General features: G+C 39.9%; 1 protein-coding gene across 8 annotated transcripts in view; it reads left to right on the top strand.

Moving 5' to 3' along the window:
- ITPR1 (inositol 1,4,5-trisphosphate receptor type 1) overlaps positions 1–18,785 on the top strand; it is a 318,610-nt gene that overhangs the window by 147,034 nt on the left and 152,791 nt on the right. For all 8 annotated transcript variants that reach the window (XM_072720366.1, XM_072720372.1, XM_072720371.1 and 5 more), the window contains 11 exons: positions 1,640–1,739; positions 2,944–3,104; positions 3,606–3,747; positions 5,460–5,618; positions 7,710–7,882; positions 9,264–9,383; positions 10,394–10,588; positions 12,977–13,228; positions 13,995–14,136; positions 14,855–15,008; positions 16,247–16,434. In XM_072720366.1, coding sequence (XP_072576467.1) covers positions 1,640–1,739; positions 2,944–3,104; positions 3,606–3,747; positions 5,460–5,618; positions 7,710–7,882; positions 9,264–9,383; positions 10,394–10,588; positions 12,977–13,228; positions 13,995–14,136; positions 14,855–15,008; positions 16,247–16,434 — 1,786 coding nt within the window. The remainder of the gene's footprint in view (positions 1–1,639; positions 1,740–2,943; positions 3,105–3,605; positions 3,748–5,459; positions 5,619–7,709; positions 7,883–9,263; positions 9,384–10,393; positions 10,589–12,976; positions 13,229–13,994; positions 14,137–14,854; positions 15,009–16,246; positions 16,435–18,785) is intronic.

Below are 18,785 nucleotides of genomic sequence, written 5' to 3'. Positions count from 1 at the left end.
TATGGTCCCTTGTCTGTCCCAGCCCCACCAGTGTTCAGAGTTCACTCAAGTTTTCTGTAACAAAAAAAACTTCCATGACTTCCTGAAGCCTCATTAATCTCCTCCTCTGAAAGTCCTTCAGTACTTGACTGTCTCCCAACTTAATGTTTTTTAATGTGCATTTCCTGTTACTTACTATTGCTTGATGTACATTGATCTTTTCTCACTAATGTGGTAGATTCCTGATGCAAGAACTAAGCCATTATTTCTATTTCCCTAAAGCAAAATTGAAAAGCATGGTAAAATTATCCATGTTCACTATAAAACAACAACTACAAAAATTTGTTAGTGTCATGGAGAGCAAAGAAGCAAAAATTATGTAAAATTTACTATTGAGAGATAACTGTTAACATTACTGTTTATGTAGTTTTAGGTCTCTGGGCACACAAATAACATGTATATAATTTATTATAAATAGAATTATGAGGCATTTTTACATTTTCCATTGAATATATTTTGTATATATTTCCAAGTATATATCAATTATAATCATTTAAAATAACTAGTATTCTAGTGAATGTACTATAATTAGTCCATTATTGAGACATTGGATTGTTTACAGTTTTTCAGTATTGTAAATAATGCTTTGTTTTTATTTGTACTTGTACTGTCATCTCTTAAGTGAAAAATCTAAAAATGGGATTGCTAGATAAAAAGATATATACATTGTACTTGTTTTATAAAGTGCCAGACTCCCTTCCAGTGTTCCCACCAGGAGTGAGGACAGATCATTTCCCTAAGCTCTTATAAATACTGGGTTATGTCAGTCTCTAAGATCTTTGGAATATGATACAGTAAGATGATATATAGTTTTAATTTGTATAAATTGTATACAAAGGAGATTGAATGTATACTTCCAAGTTTATTGGCCATTTATATTTTGCTTTATTAAATTACTGGCTTATGTTCTTGTCTCATTTTCATTTCCAGTATTGATGTTCTTTTCTTACTGATTTTAAAGATCTCCTTATAAATGCAGGTTAATCACCTTTATATGCCATGTGATATTCTTTCATTTTCCCAGGTTGTCTGTCCTTTCTCTTTAAACTTTGTTCATGATTTTTTTTTCTTTATGGAAGATACAAAATTTAAACTGTATTTTAAGGTGTATCCATCTTTTAAAATTTATGACCCTAGTATGTTGCCAGATGTTTCCAATGGCTTTCCCTACCACAAGATTATTAAATATTAACTCATTTTATCCTAGTAATTTTATTTTTTGCTTTATTGATCCATATGAAAATTTCAAGTGTTGCTTCATCATCTCTCATGATACATGTTAATATATACTCGGTAAATACTTTTTATTACCCTGTCTCATGCTCAGTTTGTTCTGAGATACTTTTCCATAGGAATGATCTTGTATTTAGAAATACAGCATATTCCAATGTTAGAATCATTATGATTTCTTATTGTAAGCATATTAGAATACATCTCAGTATGCAGACATTTTCTCCTTAGTCTATATTGTCTAGTGTATGTAGCAAAAAACCATTTTGGTATCCCTCTGTATTTTGATAGAATATATTTTAGGCCAGGGGCTATAGAGAACCTAAAAATTCCTGTCCTCCAAATCCTTTTTCTTTTTTTTCCCCTTTAGAAACTCCTATGTCCGGCTGAGACACCTGTGCACTAATACCTGGGTTCACAGCACAAATATCCCCATCGACAAGGAAGAAGAGAAACCCGTGATGCTTAAAGTAAGTTCTGGAACTTGGCTGTCTCCTTTGGTCTTGTGCTCCCTAATGAAAAAGCTCCTTTGAGAACAGATGGGGGAATAGGGAGCTGTGTTTTGTTGGTTTGGCCAGTGTGTGGTCATGGACAAAGTTGAATGCAGTGAAAGAATTCTCTCCATGGGACCTGGCTAAAGCAAGCCCAGGCTTTTTGAAATAACCAGAACTTTTTATTCCATGGCTTTTGCCCTAAAGATTGAGCAATTGTCTGGATTTCTTGTCTGTTTGAAGGATGATTTTAGCTCAGGGAATGTTTGCTTGTGCCTTGAGGCGCATCAGATACCTAATCAGCTTTCCCCAATCTTTATTATTTCTTTATCTCTCTGTGTATTTAAATATACATTTTTTTAAAAGTTCTCTCAGCCCCTTTAATTTCTCTCCCAGAGGCCCACCTCTCCTTCACTACCTTTTCCAGGGTCATAGAACATAAATTCACAAACATAGGGATTTTGTTTTTAAAAAGTGAAATTTTTTTTAGTGATGGGGGAGGTTGTTGGAATTTTTTTCTTCTATTTTTATGAACATTTTCAGGTATATAGAAAAATTGAAGGAATGGTACATTGTCTACCCTTATAATACTGAGTCAGTAATTACCATTTTGCTTATTTGCCTTTTCCTTATGTATTTATAAACATGTTTTTAAATTACAACAGTCTTAACACGCTTCCTTTAATAAATGGAGGTATGGGGTAGCCTGGGTGGCTCAGCGGTTTGGTGCTGCCTTCGGCCCGGGGTGTGATCCTGGGGACCAGGATTGAGTCCCATGTTGGGCTCCCTGCATGGAGCCTGCTTCTCCCTCTGCCTGTGTCTCTGCCTCTCTCTCTCTGTGTCTCTCATAAATAAATAAATAAATAAATACATACATACATACATACATACATAAATAAAATCTTTAAAATAAACAAATAAATAAATAAATGGAGGCATGAAATGATACCAGAGCCCATTTTCTGCTTCATGCTTCCCCACAGTAAGAGTCTCTAGAGAGGTAACAACTGTTAGTAATTTGAAGTACTTCTTTCCAGATATGTTCCTATGTCTTGTTGATTTTAACGGCAAGGTATAGCTCCAGCTTTTTGGATAGCCCAGTGTCCCGTAAATATAGTGCTTGTTTGAAGTTTTGCTCTCTCAATCCAAAAGACAGTTCCATGAAGACCATTTTGCTTTTCAGATTGGCACCTCCCCTGTGAAAGAGGATAAGGAAGCTTTTGCCATAGTTCCAGTTTCTCCTGCTGAGGTTCGGGACCTGGATTTTGCCAATGATGCCAGCAAGGTGCTGGGCTCCATAGCTGGGAAGCTGGAGAAAGGCACCATCACCCAGAATGAAAGAAGGTGAGGCTTCCCACAAGAACCAGACACACTCATCCTCAGCCCCTGGATTTTTTTTAATCCCTTGCTTGCAGAAAGACTAAATGCCAACTCTGAACAGTTTTATGTGAGAGGAACAGGCCGTAGCCTTTATATGTGGCTTCTACTTGTGATTTTCAAGAACCCCATTGACTTCTTTGAGTCTCTAAAGTTGAAAAGATCATCTTTTTTCTTTGTCTCTAATTTGGCTTCTGAGGCTACCTAAGTAAATGTTAGGGGCCACTGTTACTCTGAAATAAAATTTGATGGCTTATATTTTGTGAAGGTGGTTATCCTTTTGTGGACAATAATGTATTGTGTGTATTTTACTCTTTTTGGTAATTGGTTGTCATGTTTAAGGAAATTGGGAAGAATGGATCTGCTTGTGTTTAACTGACTCATCAGGGCTAAAGTCTTCTAAGGTGAAGCTTCCAACCTATTGGATGTTGACTGTTCCCCATCTCTAATAGCTTCTTTCTCCCTAAGGTCTGTAACCAAGCTACTGGAAGACTTGGTTTACTTTGTCACTGGTGGCACTAACTCTGGTCAAGACGTACTTGAAGTGGTATTCTCCAAGCCCAACAGGGAGCGGCAGAAGCTGATGAGAGAACAGAATATCCTCAAGCAGGTCTGTGAGATGCGACATACCTGCAGTCTTTGTAAGAAATCAGTAGGCTCACTGCTTTTACAGAGGGCATGGATGGCTCCCACCTGGAAGGCTTGATCAACTGACTTTTCAAGAAAACAGACTTGATTTTATAGAGCAGTTTTGAGTTCATAACAATAGTGAGTGGACAGCACAAAGTTTATACCTCCTGCCCACACACATGCATAGCCCTACCTATCATTAACATTCACCACTGTAGTGGTACATTTGTTACAGTTGTTAAACCTGCATTGACACATCATAATCCCCCCAAATCTATAGTTTACATTAAGGTTTGCTCTTGGTGTTTGTACACTTACTATTTGGGTTTAGGCCAATGTATAATTACATATACATTATTACAGTATTATGCAGAATATTTTCACTGTCCTAAAAATCTTCTGTGCTGTGCCTATTCATCCCTCATTCCCCTCAACCCCTGGCAACCACTGATCCTTTTACTGCTATCATAGTTTAGCCTTTTCCAGAATGTCATATAGTTGGAATCATACAGTATTTACTTCTATGTTCTTTCATTTAGTAATATGCATCTAAGATTCCTCTGTAAATTTTCATGACTTCCTAGCTCAGTTCAGTTGAAAACATACTAGTTGACTATCAACATGTGAGAATTTACCTGTTGGGAACTCCAAGAAGTGTTCATTTGACGACTTCATTTTCGTCAAAAACACTAACAAGTTCTCTGTGTCCTTAAGGTTATTTCATATGTCTGGGAAGATTTGGAGTATTTAATAAATAGTGACCTCTATAAACCATCACAAAGTCTTACCATAAAGAATGAATAAATGGCTTACTGGACAAATACAGATAGTATTACCTGGTATAAATTTAAATAAACTGGTGTAAAGATAAATTATAGGGAGGTAAGTGACAAGAGTAGATGAAGTGCACAGAAATGCATACCATATAGTTCTCTACAGCTATATATTGGCTACATACTTGGCTTAGAAATTCCTGGCCACTAAAATCCAAGGAGAAACCTATTCATTACTAGTCCTGTAGTTCTCCATGGGAACTTGGGATTTGAGAATCCTTTCTCCTGTCAGTTGATGATAGACAAAATTTATTAAAACTCCATCATGTTTCAGCAAGGATTTCCAGTCCAAGAATAAATTATGTTCAGCTGTTCCATGGGATGACTCCCAGAGTAGACCTTTGGCTTAATGCCAATGCTCATTTCCACAGTGGTAATTCCTTGAGGGGCCAGAATGATCAGATTCCATGGCAGAAGCCTTCACTGAGCACTATATTTATGCAACTGACAATAATTATCTACTTTATCCTTAAGACCCCCTTGTAACTCAGTGATATTCTTTCCATTTTACTGATGAGAAAACCAAAAGCTACCTTGACTGTGCTTTTATACCACCAGGGAATAATGCAGGAGTGAGTTCAACTTAAAATTTGCTAATTCCAAAGTCTATACTTTTAACCACTGCCCTACACACCACACTTGCAAGTGTTTGAGGACCAATGAGGTCCAGGTGGCCTGAATTCAGTGAGTAGCCAGTCTCAGTTGATGGATTGCGTGTAATTTTCAGATTATTGATATTGATCTAGAAAGATTTGCCTGTGCAGTCCCATCACCTGTGAGGTTGTATTAGTTTAAGACCAAGGGTTAGCCATTAACTCTGTAAATGATGGCAGCATTCATTCTTCCTTCTCACAATCAGATCTTCAAGTTGTTACAAGCCCCATTCACAGACTGTGGCGATGGCCCCATGCTGCGGCTGGAGGAGCTTGGGGATCAGCGGCATGCCCCATTCAGGCATATCTGCCGGCTCTGCTACAGGGTCCTGAGACACTCCCAGCAAGACTACAGAAAAAACCAGGTTGGTATTTGGGATGGATGGGAAGTAATGGGCAGCTTCATCCTTGAAGTTCATGTACTCGCCTCATGAGTTTTAAGTCTCACATCTATAGTTACTTAATGACTAGAGATTAGTTTATTAAGTTCACGCTTAGAAAGGAAATAAATTTTTGCAAGCCTCAGAAGATAGAGTCCTTAAGAAAGATGCCAGAGAAGTTCCCTTCTGCAGCCACCTTTCAATGAGAGTTTTCTTTTGGCATTGGTATTACATTTTTATTGCCTTATGGAAAATGATTACATGGGTTTATATTAAAGGAAGAGTGGAATCTTTTCTTTCTGCTCCCTTCCATAGTCTACATGTCTGCTGGTAACTTTATTTTGATTTTGGCTCATATTTTATGACATTCTAAGTCCTTGTCTATGTCATGGCACTATATATATTATCCTCTCCCCATGAAATAAATGTTCTAACCTCTCTGGGGTTTCCCATTACTTTGGTATTTTAAGGAAGCTTGTGAACTGTGTTACCACATTTAGTAGTTCTCAGCTGGGACTAATATTGTCCCCCAGGAAGTATTTGACAATTTCAGGGGACCCTTTTGAGTGTCACAACTTGGAGGTGCTCCTGGCACCTAGTGGGTAGAAGCCACTGATGCTACTAAATATCCAGGAATGCACAGGACATCCCCGTCTGCAAATAGTTATCCAGCCCGATAGTCAGTAGTGCTGAGGTTGAGAGGCCCTACACTATGTTACGTAAAGTACTGTAGGTGCATAGATGATGCTTATGAAAACCTTGATTCCCAGTCTCTGCGTTGTGTTACAAAAAGCTTTTGTTTGTAAACTTTTGACTGCCACAATATCTGGCCTTTAAATTTAAGCTTTTCTCTGTAATTAAGGTTTTTTATATTTTTTCATGAAGATAGTGTTAAGCAATGCTCTGAAGTTTTAGATATAACGTTGTTAGCAAATATTGCTAAGCTTTTGACTTTGCCTTTGGTATTGTTGAAATTAAAAGTATCCTATATCTATGATGTTGTGTTCATTAGTCTGGACAGGTGGTCTTTGGGTGCTCTGATTGCTTTAAATCCACCTGCGATGTGTCAATACCATACTCAAATAGTGCCAAAGAGATTTTATTCTCTTTCTCTGCTATCTTCAGATGATGATGCATTGGAGCCTGTAGTGTGTGCCAGCACATTTTGCTTCTACATGAAAAGACCAAACCATTCCCTCTTACTGCTGCTACATTGACTATCTCTGCTTATTATTTATGGATTCTATGCCACTTGGCATAAGTGTATCTTTGAGGGCTGGTGAATTCCTAAATGTGCATCCTTATTGAGCATGGGCTGAAAAGTGTCCAGTGTCCACTGTGGACACTCTGAGTAGTCTTTAGGTTTTTGGAATTAATTTTAAAAAATTAAGCCAAGTTTCAAGGGCTTTTGGAACTTTCAATAAACAAATTGTCTTGGGAAGGGAAATATTTTTGAATAGAAAGAAGCAAATATCTTTAAGAGGCTTCCCTGAGTTCCTCATATATTGTTCTGGAACATCATGTCTGATCCTCAAAGAGAGAAGCCAGAGATGTTGTCATAGGTTCTATGAATCTGGTTGACTGGCTTAGGTATTCCTAACTTGCTTCTGCTACCATTGGCTATAAAAATGTATTTTCACCCCAGTTAAAGAATACAGAATGGGATATTGTTCTAAATAGCTAGGTAGGCTTAAGTATATTTATTCAGCAGCATAGAGGAGCAAGGCACAGTTAAATCCTCTTGAATTAGTAATAAAATCAGAGCTAAAAAACAGCTTTTGACCTTTTAGGAAAATAAGTCACCACATTAATATTTATACTGTGCACTTACTAAAATGCCCATCTGTACATACAGGATAATTTGCTTAATTACATTTGTGTGGCAGGTTTAGTAAAATGAAGGATGTGGGGGAGTTTGCAGCTGCTATCCTAGATTAGAAAGTTGTGGAAAGATGCTCCACTAGGATTTCCCTTACAAACAATCATTCTCATCAGGGACTGTTGCTGTTTTCCTGTTTTGGGTTGACCTTAATATTTTTTGTTCTCTCTGTCAACCTTTCTTTCCTTCCTTAAAAGGAGTACATAGCCAAGCAGTTTGGCTTCATGCAGAAACAGATTGGCTACGATGTGTTGGCCGAAGACACCATCACTGCCCTGCTTCACAATAACAGAAAACTCCTGGAAAAACACATCACCGCTGCTGAGATCGACACGTTTGTCAGTCTGGTGCGAAAGAACAGGGAGCCCAGGTGAGGCGGAGGTGGGCCTGATTGGCAGAATGTGTCTGACCGAACCAGTCATGGTGCTTTGGGCTGGGTTTCCTTTTTGAGGGCTGCCAGGGGCAGATGTCATTCAGGCCAGTCTTGAGAGGCTCTTGGATGAGTAGCGGAAAGAACAGACCTGTGGTGGAATCCTAGCTCTAACATTTACCAGCTGGGTGACCTTCACTTTCCCCTTGAGCTTCAATTTCCTTCTATGCTAAATGGATGGTTATGAAAATTGAATGAGAATAAATGCATGTGAAGTACCTGGTACTTCACAGATGCTCAGTCAATGGCAGATAGCACTGGCCACTCAGTGACCATGTAGTACCCCCCAATTATCAGTTAGAACACTTCCCCCAAATATCATAAGAGTTTTTTTTGCAATCTTAGTTGTTACTTGAGTGTTTATATTTTATGTTAGGATTCTATCATTTCTCATTCTCATAGATCTCCCCACCTTCTTCCTCTCTTCCCTCTTTTCTTCTCCTGATTCAGATCCACAACATTGGGGCAACTGGGTGACTCAGTCGGTTTAGTACCTGCCTTCACCTCAGGTCATGATCCTGGGGTCCTGGGATCGAGCTCCACATTGGGCTCCCTGCTCGACAGGGAGTCTGCTTCTCCCTCTCCCTCTGCCCTTTCCCCTGCTCGTGCTTTCTCTCTCTTTCTCAAATAAATAAATATTTTTTATATATATAAAAAAAGATCCACAACATTTTAGAAGTAGGAAATAGCTTATAATATAGATATCGTGAACAATCACACTGGAGAGCTGATAGTGTTGTTACAAAATGACTCCTCCCACCCATGAAGATAAATAATGCTTTGTGGAGCATTCTCATGTACCAGGGAGTGAACTAAACCAGCACTTGACATGAATTAGCTTATTTAATCTTCAGGACAGTTCTCTGAGGTTATACATTATCCTCTTCTGTGGATGAGAAGAGTGTAATACAGCAAGGTCAAGAAATTTCTCCAAGTCACACTGCATATCAGAACATAACTAAAGGAGAATCAGCACAGGGATTCCAACTCAGGCCTCAGAGCCTTTCCTAACTTCTCTGGTCCCCCTCCATCCACTGCTTCCTTATGTGAATGTCTTCCTTGTCTTCCTTCTTTTCATTTTTGCCTCATCACTTCACCATCTGCCCCAGTCATGGCCGCTTTCCTCTTCTGCCTCTTTCTTTCTTTTCTTATGGCGACTGGGTTCCTGGTGGTGCTGTAGATGCTGGCACTCAAACCTGAAATGTCTCTGATTTCTTTTGTCCAAGGTATGGACTGTCCACTTAAGAAGAGTCAGGCTCCAAGAGCCAAACCTCCGCTCTGGCTACAGAAAATGTTTTGTTTGCTTTCTCTTTCTCGACAGATTCTTAGATTATCTCTCTGACCTCTGTGTGTCCATGAACAAATCGATCCCAGTGACTCAAGAACTAATATGTAAAGCCGTGCTGAATCCAACCAATGCCGACATCCTAATTGAGACCAAGTGAGTGGGGAAGGGAGTAGTCTTGGGATTTAAGATACAGATGAGAAAAGGATTTAGATAGAGCTTGTACGGTTCAGTGGATGTCTGCACTCCTGGCTAAGAGAACTTCACCCTTTTGGGTGAAGACTTGGTCTGAAGTCAGACAGGCTGGCATGAGATCTGTCTAATGCAAAGGTCTTGGATAAGGGAATTAAGTTTGCTTCTGGAGTGGCCTCCTCTATACTTACTTTTGCACACTGGTTTAAAACTAAGTGTATTCACCAGAGAGCATTTTGTACACACTTGGTTTAATTTTAAGAGCTTAAGGCTCTTAACGTATGATTATTAGTTTTAAAATGTAAAGGAGGTAATTCATTGATGATATTAAGATACTGCAGGGAAGAGCTTTTTAAATTATCACTGTTCAAAAGTGTTTAGTGGTACAGAGAAACTTTGGTAATAGTAGTGATTCATTTTTAGCAAGGGAACGGTTTTCCTGGTAAGTACAATGCCGGTAATAAAGGCCAGTGTTTAGAAAACAAATCAAAACAAAACCTCAAACTCAATTAGGCCCTAAGCTAGCGATTTTGTTTGTTTGTTTCTCATGCATGACTTAATTAGGGGCTTAACGCTAATGCAACTTCAGCATATGATATTGGGCCTGAATAATTGTCTTTGGGGACTGTCCTGTGTGTTTAGCAGCATCCTTGGTTTCTACCCAGTAGATGCCTGTAGTACTCCTCCTGTTCAGTTGTGACAAACAAAAATGTCCAAATGTCTGCCAACATTGCCACAGGTCTCCTGGAGAGGGTGCAAGGGAGATAGAATCACCTTGCTTGAGAACCACTGGCATAAAGTATAGGAAGAAGTTAATGTTTGGCTTTTTGTGATCCTGCCGCTGAGGAACAAAAAATGGTCATCTCTGTCTTTCTGCTGAAAGTGAAGCTAAATTTCAGTGTATTGCCACAGTTGATCCAGGATCAGCAAGTATTTCGATGGAGTGAGTTTTCCCTCTTTCTCTTATTTTCCAGGTTGGTTCTTTCTCGTTTTGAATTTGAGGGTGTTTCTACTGGAGAGAATGCTCTAGAAGCAGGAGAAGATGAAGAGGAGGTGTGGCTCTTCTGGAGAGACAGCAACAAAGAGATCCGCAGCAAGAGTGTGAGGGAACTGGCACAAGACGCTAAAGAAGGCCAAAAGGAAGACCGGGACGTTCTCAGCTACTACAGGTCACGAGAAGTCCCTTCGGGCTCAGTTTGGGGTGCCATGAAAAGAATCAATGAGGATTTTATTGGTTACTTGTTGATTGTTCCAGGGAGTCATAAGTTGTTACCTGTCTAGCAAATGATGTGCATTTTAGGAGTTTGGAGTATGAGGTCTCATTGACACTTACAGAGGGAATTGATTTCAGGTCCTGGCCAGGTGGGCAGAACAGTTTATTTGCCTGTAGCAGCACAGCACATACATGCATATTGTAGTATTTAGGAGTCAGACTGTATGGTCAGACTGCTTGGGTTCAAATTCTGACCTTCCTACACACTAGGTTTTTGACTTTTTTTTTCTTTTTAAGGATTTTATTTATTTATTCTGGGAGAGGTAGAGACATAGGCAGAGGGAGAAGCAGGCTCCCTGCGGGAAGTCTGATGCGGGACTCAATCCCACGACCCCAGGATCACGACCTGGACTGAAGGCAGACACTCAACCACTGAGCCACCCAAGTGCCCCTAGGTTTTTTATTTGGCCAAGTTATATACCTCTTTATGTCCCAGGTCCTTTATCTGCATAGAGATAGTAGTGCTAACCTCCTTAGAACTTTGGCAGACAGAGCTAGGAAACAAGTGTGCATATTCACATTTATCTGTATATTTGTATATAGGCACCCATGTATCTTCTCTATTTCTGTATCCATCTGTGCAGATTTGTAATGAAACTTTGAGTCCACATCAGTACTTGCAATTCCATTCCAACACCATTGGGTTATTGTAGCCTTCACATTTCCACATATGCAGCTCCCTCCCATGACAGAGAAACCTGGCTGGCCTTTCCCTGGGGACTGTACCTGTTTGCTCACTGTCTGTTCCCTAGGGGGTGTACCTGTTTGCTCACTGCTGGTTACCTCCATCAGCGCCAGGGTCTCCCTGGTTCCAGCTTTAAGTCCTGCTGGCCCTACCACCTCAGGGAAGGCAAGAAGGGGGAAGAGAGCCAATAGAAATTTTTCAAAGAAAAGAGAAGGGAAGATGGCGAAGTGCTTATGGCATTTTTTTAATGAGTAAAACTTGGCCATTCTAGTGCTCTTTATTCCCTCCTGTGTTCCCTGCCCCTCACTCCCATTCATGCATACAGTGTGTAAGTAATCTTCCACAATTTCAATGTATTTTACTCCATTTGTATGCATTCATAAAAAATACAGACTATTTTGCCAGCTCCTGGAAATTTATGTAATTGGTACTTTATTCTAAGTTCCATTCTGAAACCTGCCTTATTTATTTTGTATTGCTTCTGAGATGTGTTTGTATTAATGACGGTAGATGTACTTCTCTAATTTTGACAGCTGAGCGGGGTTCCATTTTATTATGCTGTGCTTTCATTGCTCCTTGATATTACATCGTATGCCACAATTTTGTTTTTCATGTCCGGGAGCATCCTTATTCAAAAGCATTGCATATGAGTAAGAGTTTCCATTTCATATCAGGAGTGAAGTGTTGAATTGGCGAGCATGCATATTTTCAGCTTTACCAAGCAATTCTAGATTGGATATTTTGGTGCACACTCCCACCAGTTGTAAATGAGAACTTTGTTTCTCCTGGTCTTTGCTGACTGAATATTGTGATGCTTTTTAATCTTTGTTAATATTATAAGCATGAAATAGAATCATATTTTTTTTTATTTGCATTCACTGGTATCTAGTGAGATTGAGACTACTTTCAACTCATGGTTATTGATAATAAGCAGAATTTTAGCTTCAGAAGCCAGTATTTGCCACTTTGGAAGCCAGTAGCTTTCTTATTTCACATTAGAAGTTGTTTACTCTTTTAATGTTTGATACATCTTCCTATGAGGGTGAATGAGAAAGAGTGCTTCCCTAGTCCAGTACAGGAGGTGACAAAAACCACATGTAGTTGGATGAGGAAGAAAGCATAAGATATTTTGAAGATTCCCCTACTTTGTACATCATGTTTTTCATGTAAAAGTCAAAAAGGAGGCTTATGAGATAAGACCCTAAGAGTGTTATAAAATTTCTAGTTAGACTCAACATGGGAGATATCTTGAACATTTCCTACATGGCCTTTATATACTGTATAAAAAAAACAGCTGAAGAAATAGACAAGCATTTTACATGTAACATTTCCCCCATTTATTTCATAAAATAAACAAGGGCAAAGTGGAATCAAATAGTCACATAATTACTCCACCTCAGCAAGGTAGATATGTATGACTGGTGGTATAGCTTGAACTGTTCCTTTATCTGGTTGGTCACAGAAGCCATCTAAGCATGTCGATGTTCAGGTGTCCAATGTCACTCCTGTGAAAGTTGGGGATATCTGAACTGTCTAATGTGTGTTCCCATTCATCTTCAATGACTTCTGATTTCTTTGTGTAACCTTACTTCTCTCCAGGTATCAGCTGAACCTTTTTGCTAGGATGTGCCTAGACCGCCAGTACCTGGCCATCAATGAAATATCAGGCCAGCTGGATGTAGATCTCATTCTCCGCTGTATGTCTGATGAAAACCTGCCTTATGACCTGAGGGCATCCTTCTGCCGTCTCATGCTTCATATGCACGTGGACCGAGATCCTCAAGAACAAGTCACTCCTGTGAAATACGCCCGCCTCTGGTCTGAGATTCCCTCAGAGATCGCCATCGATGAGTGAGTCTGGCTTCTCCCTGCACCGAGACCTCATGTTGCTTTAAAACCTCATCATGTTTGGGTCAGGGTAGACAGACAACTTATGGTTAAGTCTAGTTAAATCATAACAGAAAGATGAAGTCTTTTTTTCCCCCCCATCAAGCTTAAAATTAAAAAGTAGATGGCAAATACTGCTTTTTTTGAAGAATGTGAAAGATGGCATGATTAAATTTATGTCGTCTCTTTTTTAAAGTCAACAAATATTTGTCTCTACTTTGTGTCAGCCTTAAGTAACATGTCAATGAACGAACCAGAACACTATCTCTACACTTGAAGGGAAAGAGATACAAATAAGACAATTGATTATATAGCTTTTTTTTTTAAGGATTTTATTTATTTTTGAGAGAGAGAGAGAGAGAGAGAGAGAAAGCAAGAGACAAAGCACAAATGAGGGTGTGGGTGGGGAGGGGCAGAGGGAGAGGAAGAAACAGATACCGGCTGAGCAGGGAGCCTGACACGGGGCTCCAGCTCCATCCCAGGACCCTGAGATCATGAACTGAGCTGAGGGCAGACTCTTAAGAGACTGAGCCCCTCAGGCACCTCAAATGATTACGTATCTTGATGATAGCTGCTAAGGGGGAAAGAATAAAGTAAGGACAGAGGGTGAGATAGGAGTGTTGGTGGGGGGCGGGGGGGGGGTTCTCGGCTTTGTGGCCGAGCAGCTGAGAAAGGCCTAACTATAAAGTTCTTGAAAATTTTTTTCCTTTTCTCTCTCCTTTTCTTTTAGCTATGATAGTAGCGGAGCTTCCAAAGATGAAATTAAGGAGAGGTTTGCCCAAACCATGGAATTTGTGGAGGAGTATTTAAGAGATGTGGTTTGTCAGAGGTTTCCTTTCTCTGATAAGGAGAAAAACAAGCTTACATTTGAGGTAACTCATAATGAAATGATCTGTATGTTTTATCTGCTTTTCATCGGTCATTTTTCTGTTGGGTAAATAGAAAATATTTTAGCATGTGGTAATTTCTATCATGATACTCTGGTTTTGTAAAAAAAAGGGATTCAGCTCAATTTTATTCAAGAATAAAATAGAATTGATAGCAGTTACTTGGCTTAATGGTAGTTAAGCTCTTAGAGCAAGTACCCAGGGTGAATCCTATCATGTAACATGATAGACTGGTACGTATACTCTGTATTTTATATTAAAAACAACAGGAAAGAAACAGACTGTGAGATCTGTCACAGATCCTTTGAGGTATATAAATTCTTATTACATTTGAGTTAAAATGTTTCTCTTCAGACCCCCTTTCCTTGTGAGGAGTTCTATTTCTGAGGATTGCAATATTGTTATCTATGCCCTCTGGCTATAACATGGCTTGCCCTGTATTCTCTTTGGGAAGCTCCACAGACACATGATTAGGCCAATTGTTTATTAACTAGTTATTAAAAGAAGTCAGTAGCTGTGCAGTTTTTTGTTTCTTATTTTTCTCCTTATAAAACGAAATTTGATCAGAAATGGCAAGCAAGGTATACGCCTTCTCTTACTATAAAGAGGGACAGAATCAGTCATTTATCAACTAGTCCACATAAAACTGAAGGGTACACTTTAACACCATTTCTCTGTCTCTCTCTTTGTTTTAATATAATAGGTTGTAAATTTGGCTAGGAATCTAATTTACTTTGGTTTCTACAACTTCTCTGACCTTCTACGATTAACGAAAATCCTCCTGGCCATACTGGACTGTGTGCACGTGACGACAATCTTCCCCATTAGCAAAATGGCAAAAGGAGAAGAGAATAAAGGTAAGAATGTTGTGGCAAAGTGGAGGAGTAGGATTTGCTGGCACCCACACCCCAGGGACATGCCATGCCCTCCCAGACTCTCCCCTTACTAACTTGTATCATGTGTTTCCCAGTGAGTTCCTGTCCTTCCCTTGTCCTTCTCTTCTGGACTTTTCATTTTGGATATTTTCTTATTCTTCCTTTTTTAAAATGATTTTATTTGAAAGAGAGCAAACACAAGTTGGGGAGAGGGGGGAGGGACAGAGAGAGAAGACACCAACTCTCCACTGAGCAGGGAGCCCAACTTGAGGCTTGATCCCAGGACCCTGGGATCACGGCCTGAGCTCAAGGCAGACACTTAACTGACTGAGCACCCCAATTATGGGCATTTTTGAACAAAAAGGAAAGCTGAAAGAATAGCACAGCAGACACCTGTAGATCTTTGAGTCCTTGATTATTCACATTTTGCTCAAATTCCTTTTGATCTATGTATGAGTCTGGGTGTCTATTTTGCCAAACCATTTGAAAGTTATCTAACCAGTTGCATGCTCATCTCTTAATAACATGTGTCCTGTCCTCATTTTTGATGTGTTGTGATCAATCAATGATGATTTAGCATATGATGAAATAAAACCCAGGTTTGTATTTCCAATCTGTGAATAGAAAAATCTGCCTTTCTTTGTTTTTTCCTCTGTTTTAGGGTCAGAGTAGGCACATACTAGGCACCCGTGTCTGGATAATTAGTGAGATTGTCTCTACAGCTAGAAGAGAAAAAGTACATCTCCTTATCTCCCACCATCTGTCAGGTCCTGTGATCAGTCATTTCACATATTTTTCACCATCTCATCCTCTGACTGAGCTCCTTTATTCTCATTTTAGAGATGAAGAAACTGAGCCTCAGAGGTAATCCAGTGTGCTCAAGATTAGTATTCATAGCAGCACTTAATTTGTGCCTCGTTTACTGCTATACCCCTATTATTATGTATAGCAACAAACATATGCTAAGTGACCAGTAAAATTTGGCAGGTGAATTAATACACAAAAATGTCCCTTGGGGGATTTCAAAACCCATGTGTTTTCTGCTACTCCTGAGTCCCCAGAGTTTTGATGCGTATTAACCTTTTCTGGTTCCTAGGGTCTTGAGAATGTGTCAGAACAGGGACATGTTAATATATCTTGAGTCTCTTCCCCCTGCCAGGTGCCTCAGAGCACTCTTCCAGAATGTTGTCATGACTGAGGTCTGTCCTGACCCTTCCTAGGCAGTAATGTAATGCGGTCCATCCATGGGGTTGGAGAGCTGATGACCCAGGTTGTGCTCCGGGGAGGAGGCTTTTTACCCATGACTCCCATGGCTGCTGCCCCTGAAGGCAATGTGAAACAGGCAGAACCAGAGAAGGAGGACATCATGGTCATGGACACCAAGTTGAAGATCATCGAAATACTCCAGGTAACCATCAGCCAGGGGTGGTGGGAAGTGTGCTTCACAGGGTTACCATTTGGATCATGCCTCTCCCTGCTCTTATAAAGCCCTAGACTTTCTAGGGAGAGAATGGAGGTAAATTCTTAGCTCATTGTTCAGTGCCATTTATGAACTAGCTGTCTTTATCCTTCTCCTGTCATCTCATGTTCCTCCCCAATGTGCCTTGTTCCTCCAGCCATGACAAAACTTCCTGTAGTTGCCTTGGCTTTCCATAATCATTGGCCTCTATGGCTTCACCCAAGCTGCTCCTTTTGGTTAAAATTCACTTGGTTATGCTTCTACATAAAGCTGGGTTCCTTGCTTATTGTTCATAACTAGTTTAAGGTTCCATGAACTTGGCAACACCTGCCTCCCTCCCTCCCTTCCCTTTTTCATTCATTCATTCAACAAATATTTATTGAACCTGATTCTGTGCCAAGTACTTTTAAGCACTGGAGATCAGACTGAACAACATAGATTAAATTCCTGCTTCTAAAGAACCTGCATTTTGGTAGGACTCTTAGGTATATTAAACAACAAGTATACTGTGTCAGAGAGTGGTAAGTGTTAAGGATGCTAAAATCTAAAGGAGGATCAGGATGGTTGGAGGCCGCCAGGAGGAAGGAAGCCAGGGATACTATTTTTGTTGGGGTTGTCAGACAAGGCCTCTCTAGTAAGGCAATGTGATCAGAGACCCAAATGAAGAGAGGAAGCTAGCATGTGGATATCTAGGAAAAGTCTCTGAGGCAGAAGTAATAACAATGAGAAGATCTTGAGGTGGGAGTACACTTGGCAGGTTTTGGAGTAGGTTGGATTTAAGAGGGAATGGGAGAGGTTGAATCCGAGTGGGGGAGTAAGTACAAATAACTCTTTTGAGTGGATTTGCTATAAAATGAACAGAAAAATGGGGAAGTGCCTGAGGGTGATTGTTGGTAACAGGAAGTTTTTGTTAGAATGTTTTTTAAGTTGAGAGATGATAGCAAGTTTGTATGCCGAATGGAATGAATGGAATGGTCAGCTAGAGAGAGGGACAAGTTGTTGACATAGGAGAGAGGATAATTGGAGGAGTAAAGGCCTTGCATGGGCAAAAGGAGGTATGGGAGCCAATCTACTGAGGACAGGGATTGGTCTCAGGTATGAGAACCCTCCTGATCTCCTGACTGTCTGTGTTTTCCTCTTTCTGCTCATTTTTATTCATCAGCAAAATCATTTGCTCCTTAATGAAAATAATGCTGTTACCACTTTTTTTTCTCTTTTGTCTCATGTTGCCTCTTGCCAACCCCAGAACATGTAGTAGGTGATTACAAATTATTATAGACTTAAGAATTTGTTTTTTGAGTCTGAAGTCACTTTTTACCAATAGTTTGAAAGCATCAATGAGAGTCCTCAAATATATAATGCTGTAAAGATTGACTTTAGAAGAAGCCTCATTGAATTTTTGCCTAACCAAAAGCTGAGAAGGACTTCTCAGGCTATGCCGTATGCGTCCCAAGTATGTTAGTATCATGAACATGTATCAGAAGTGATGCAGTATAAAACTTGATCACACCCTTGAGGTCTTCTCAGTGTCATCATCTTAGAACAACTGGTTGGTGGAGTCACTGTTTCAACAAATACTTCCCCCTTACCATATGTAAAGCACTTTGCTGGGCACTCAGAAAAATGCACAGATGATTTGAACAGAGATTATACCCACAAGAGATTTATAGTCTAATAGGGAAAAAAAGGAAGTGAAACTATGAAAAAAGTATTCTCCTAGGACATAGGGGGTGTGTCATATGATCACATTTAGTAAGCGCCAGAGAAGGTTTTTACAGAGGAGATAGATTTTATCTGTGCTTTTACACCTGAATGAGGTTTGTAGTATAGAACCGAGGGGACATTCTCAAGTCCCCTTGAACTTGGAGCAGGTTGAACCAGGGCATGACATCTCATGGACCAGTAGTAACTCCCCGTGGGCAGAGACAGAGTGTGTGGAACGGAAGTTGTCAGAAATGAGGTTGGAAAGGAGGACCAGGCCAGATTCTAGAGAGTTCTGGGTGCCTAAAGTGTTAGGACCTAGTTCTATAGTGAGCCTTTGAGAATTTTCATAAAGGGGACTGACATAAGAATAAATACCTTTGGGAGGTAGATCTGGTGATGGCAAGGCAGGAGCTAAGGAGGATGTGAGCAGGGGGAAATCGTAGAAGAGATCCAGTAGAAGTGGAACCAACAGGACTTAGTCTGTGATTAGATGTTTTTATCAGAGACAGAGGAGTAGATGTTCTGAGGTTGACTGAGGTTGAGAGAACTTGGGCAGGACTGACATTGTTTTGTACAATACTGAGTTTGAGACTCTG

This window comes from Vulpes vulpes, chromosome 9, assembly GCF_048418805.1.
Source record: "Vulpes vulpes isolate BD-2025 chromosome 9, VulVul3, whole genome shotgun sequence".
NCBI classification, from domain to species: domain Eukaryota; kingdom Metazoa; phylum Chordata; class Mammalia; order Carnivora; family Canidae; genus Vulpes; species Vulpes vulpes.
Note: the sequence above shows the minus strand (reverse complement) of the source record. Positions and strands in the feature narration are given on the sequence as shown.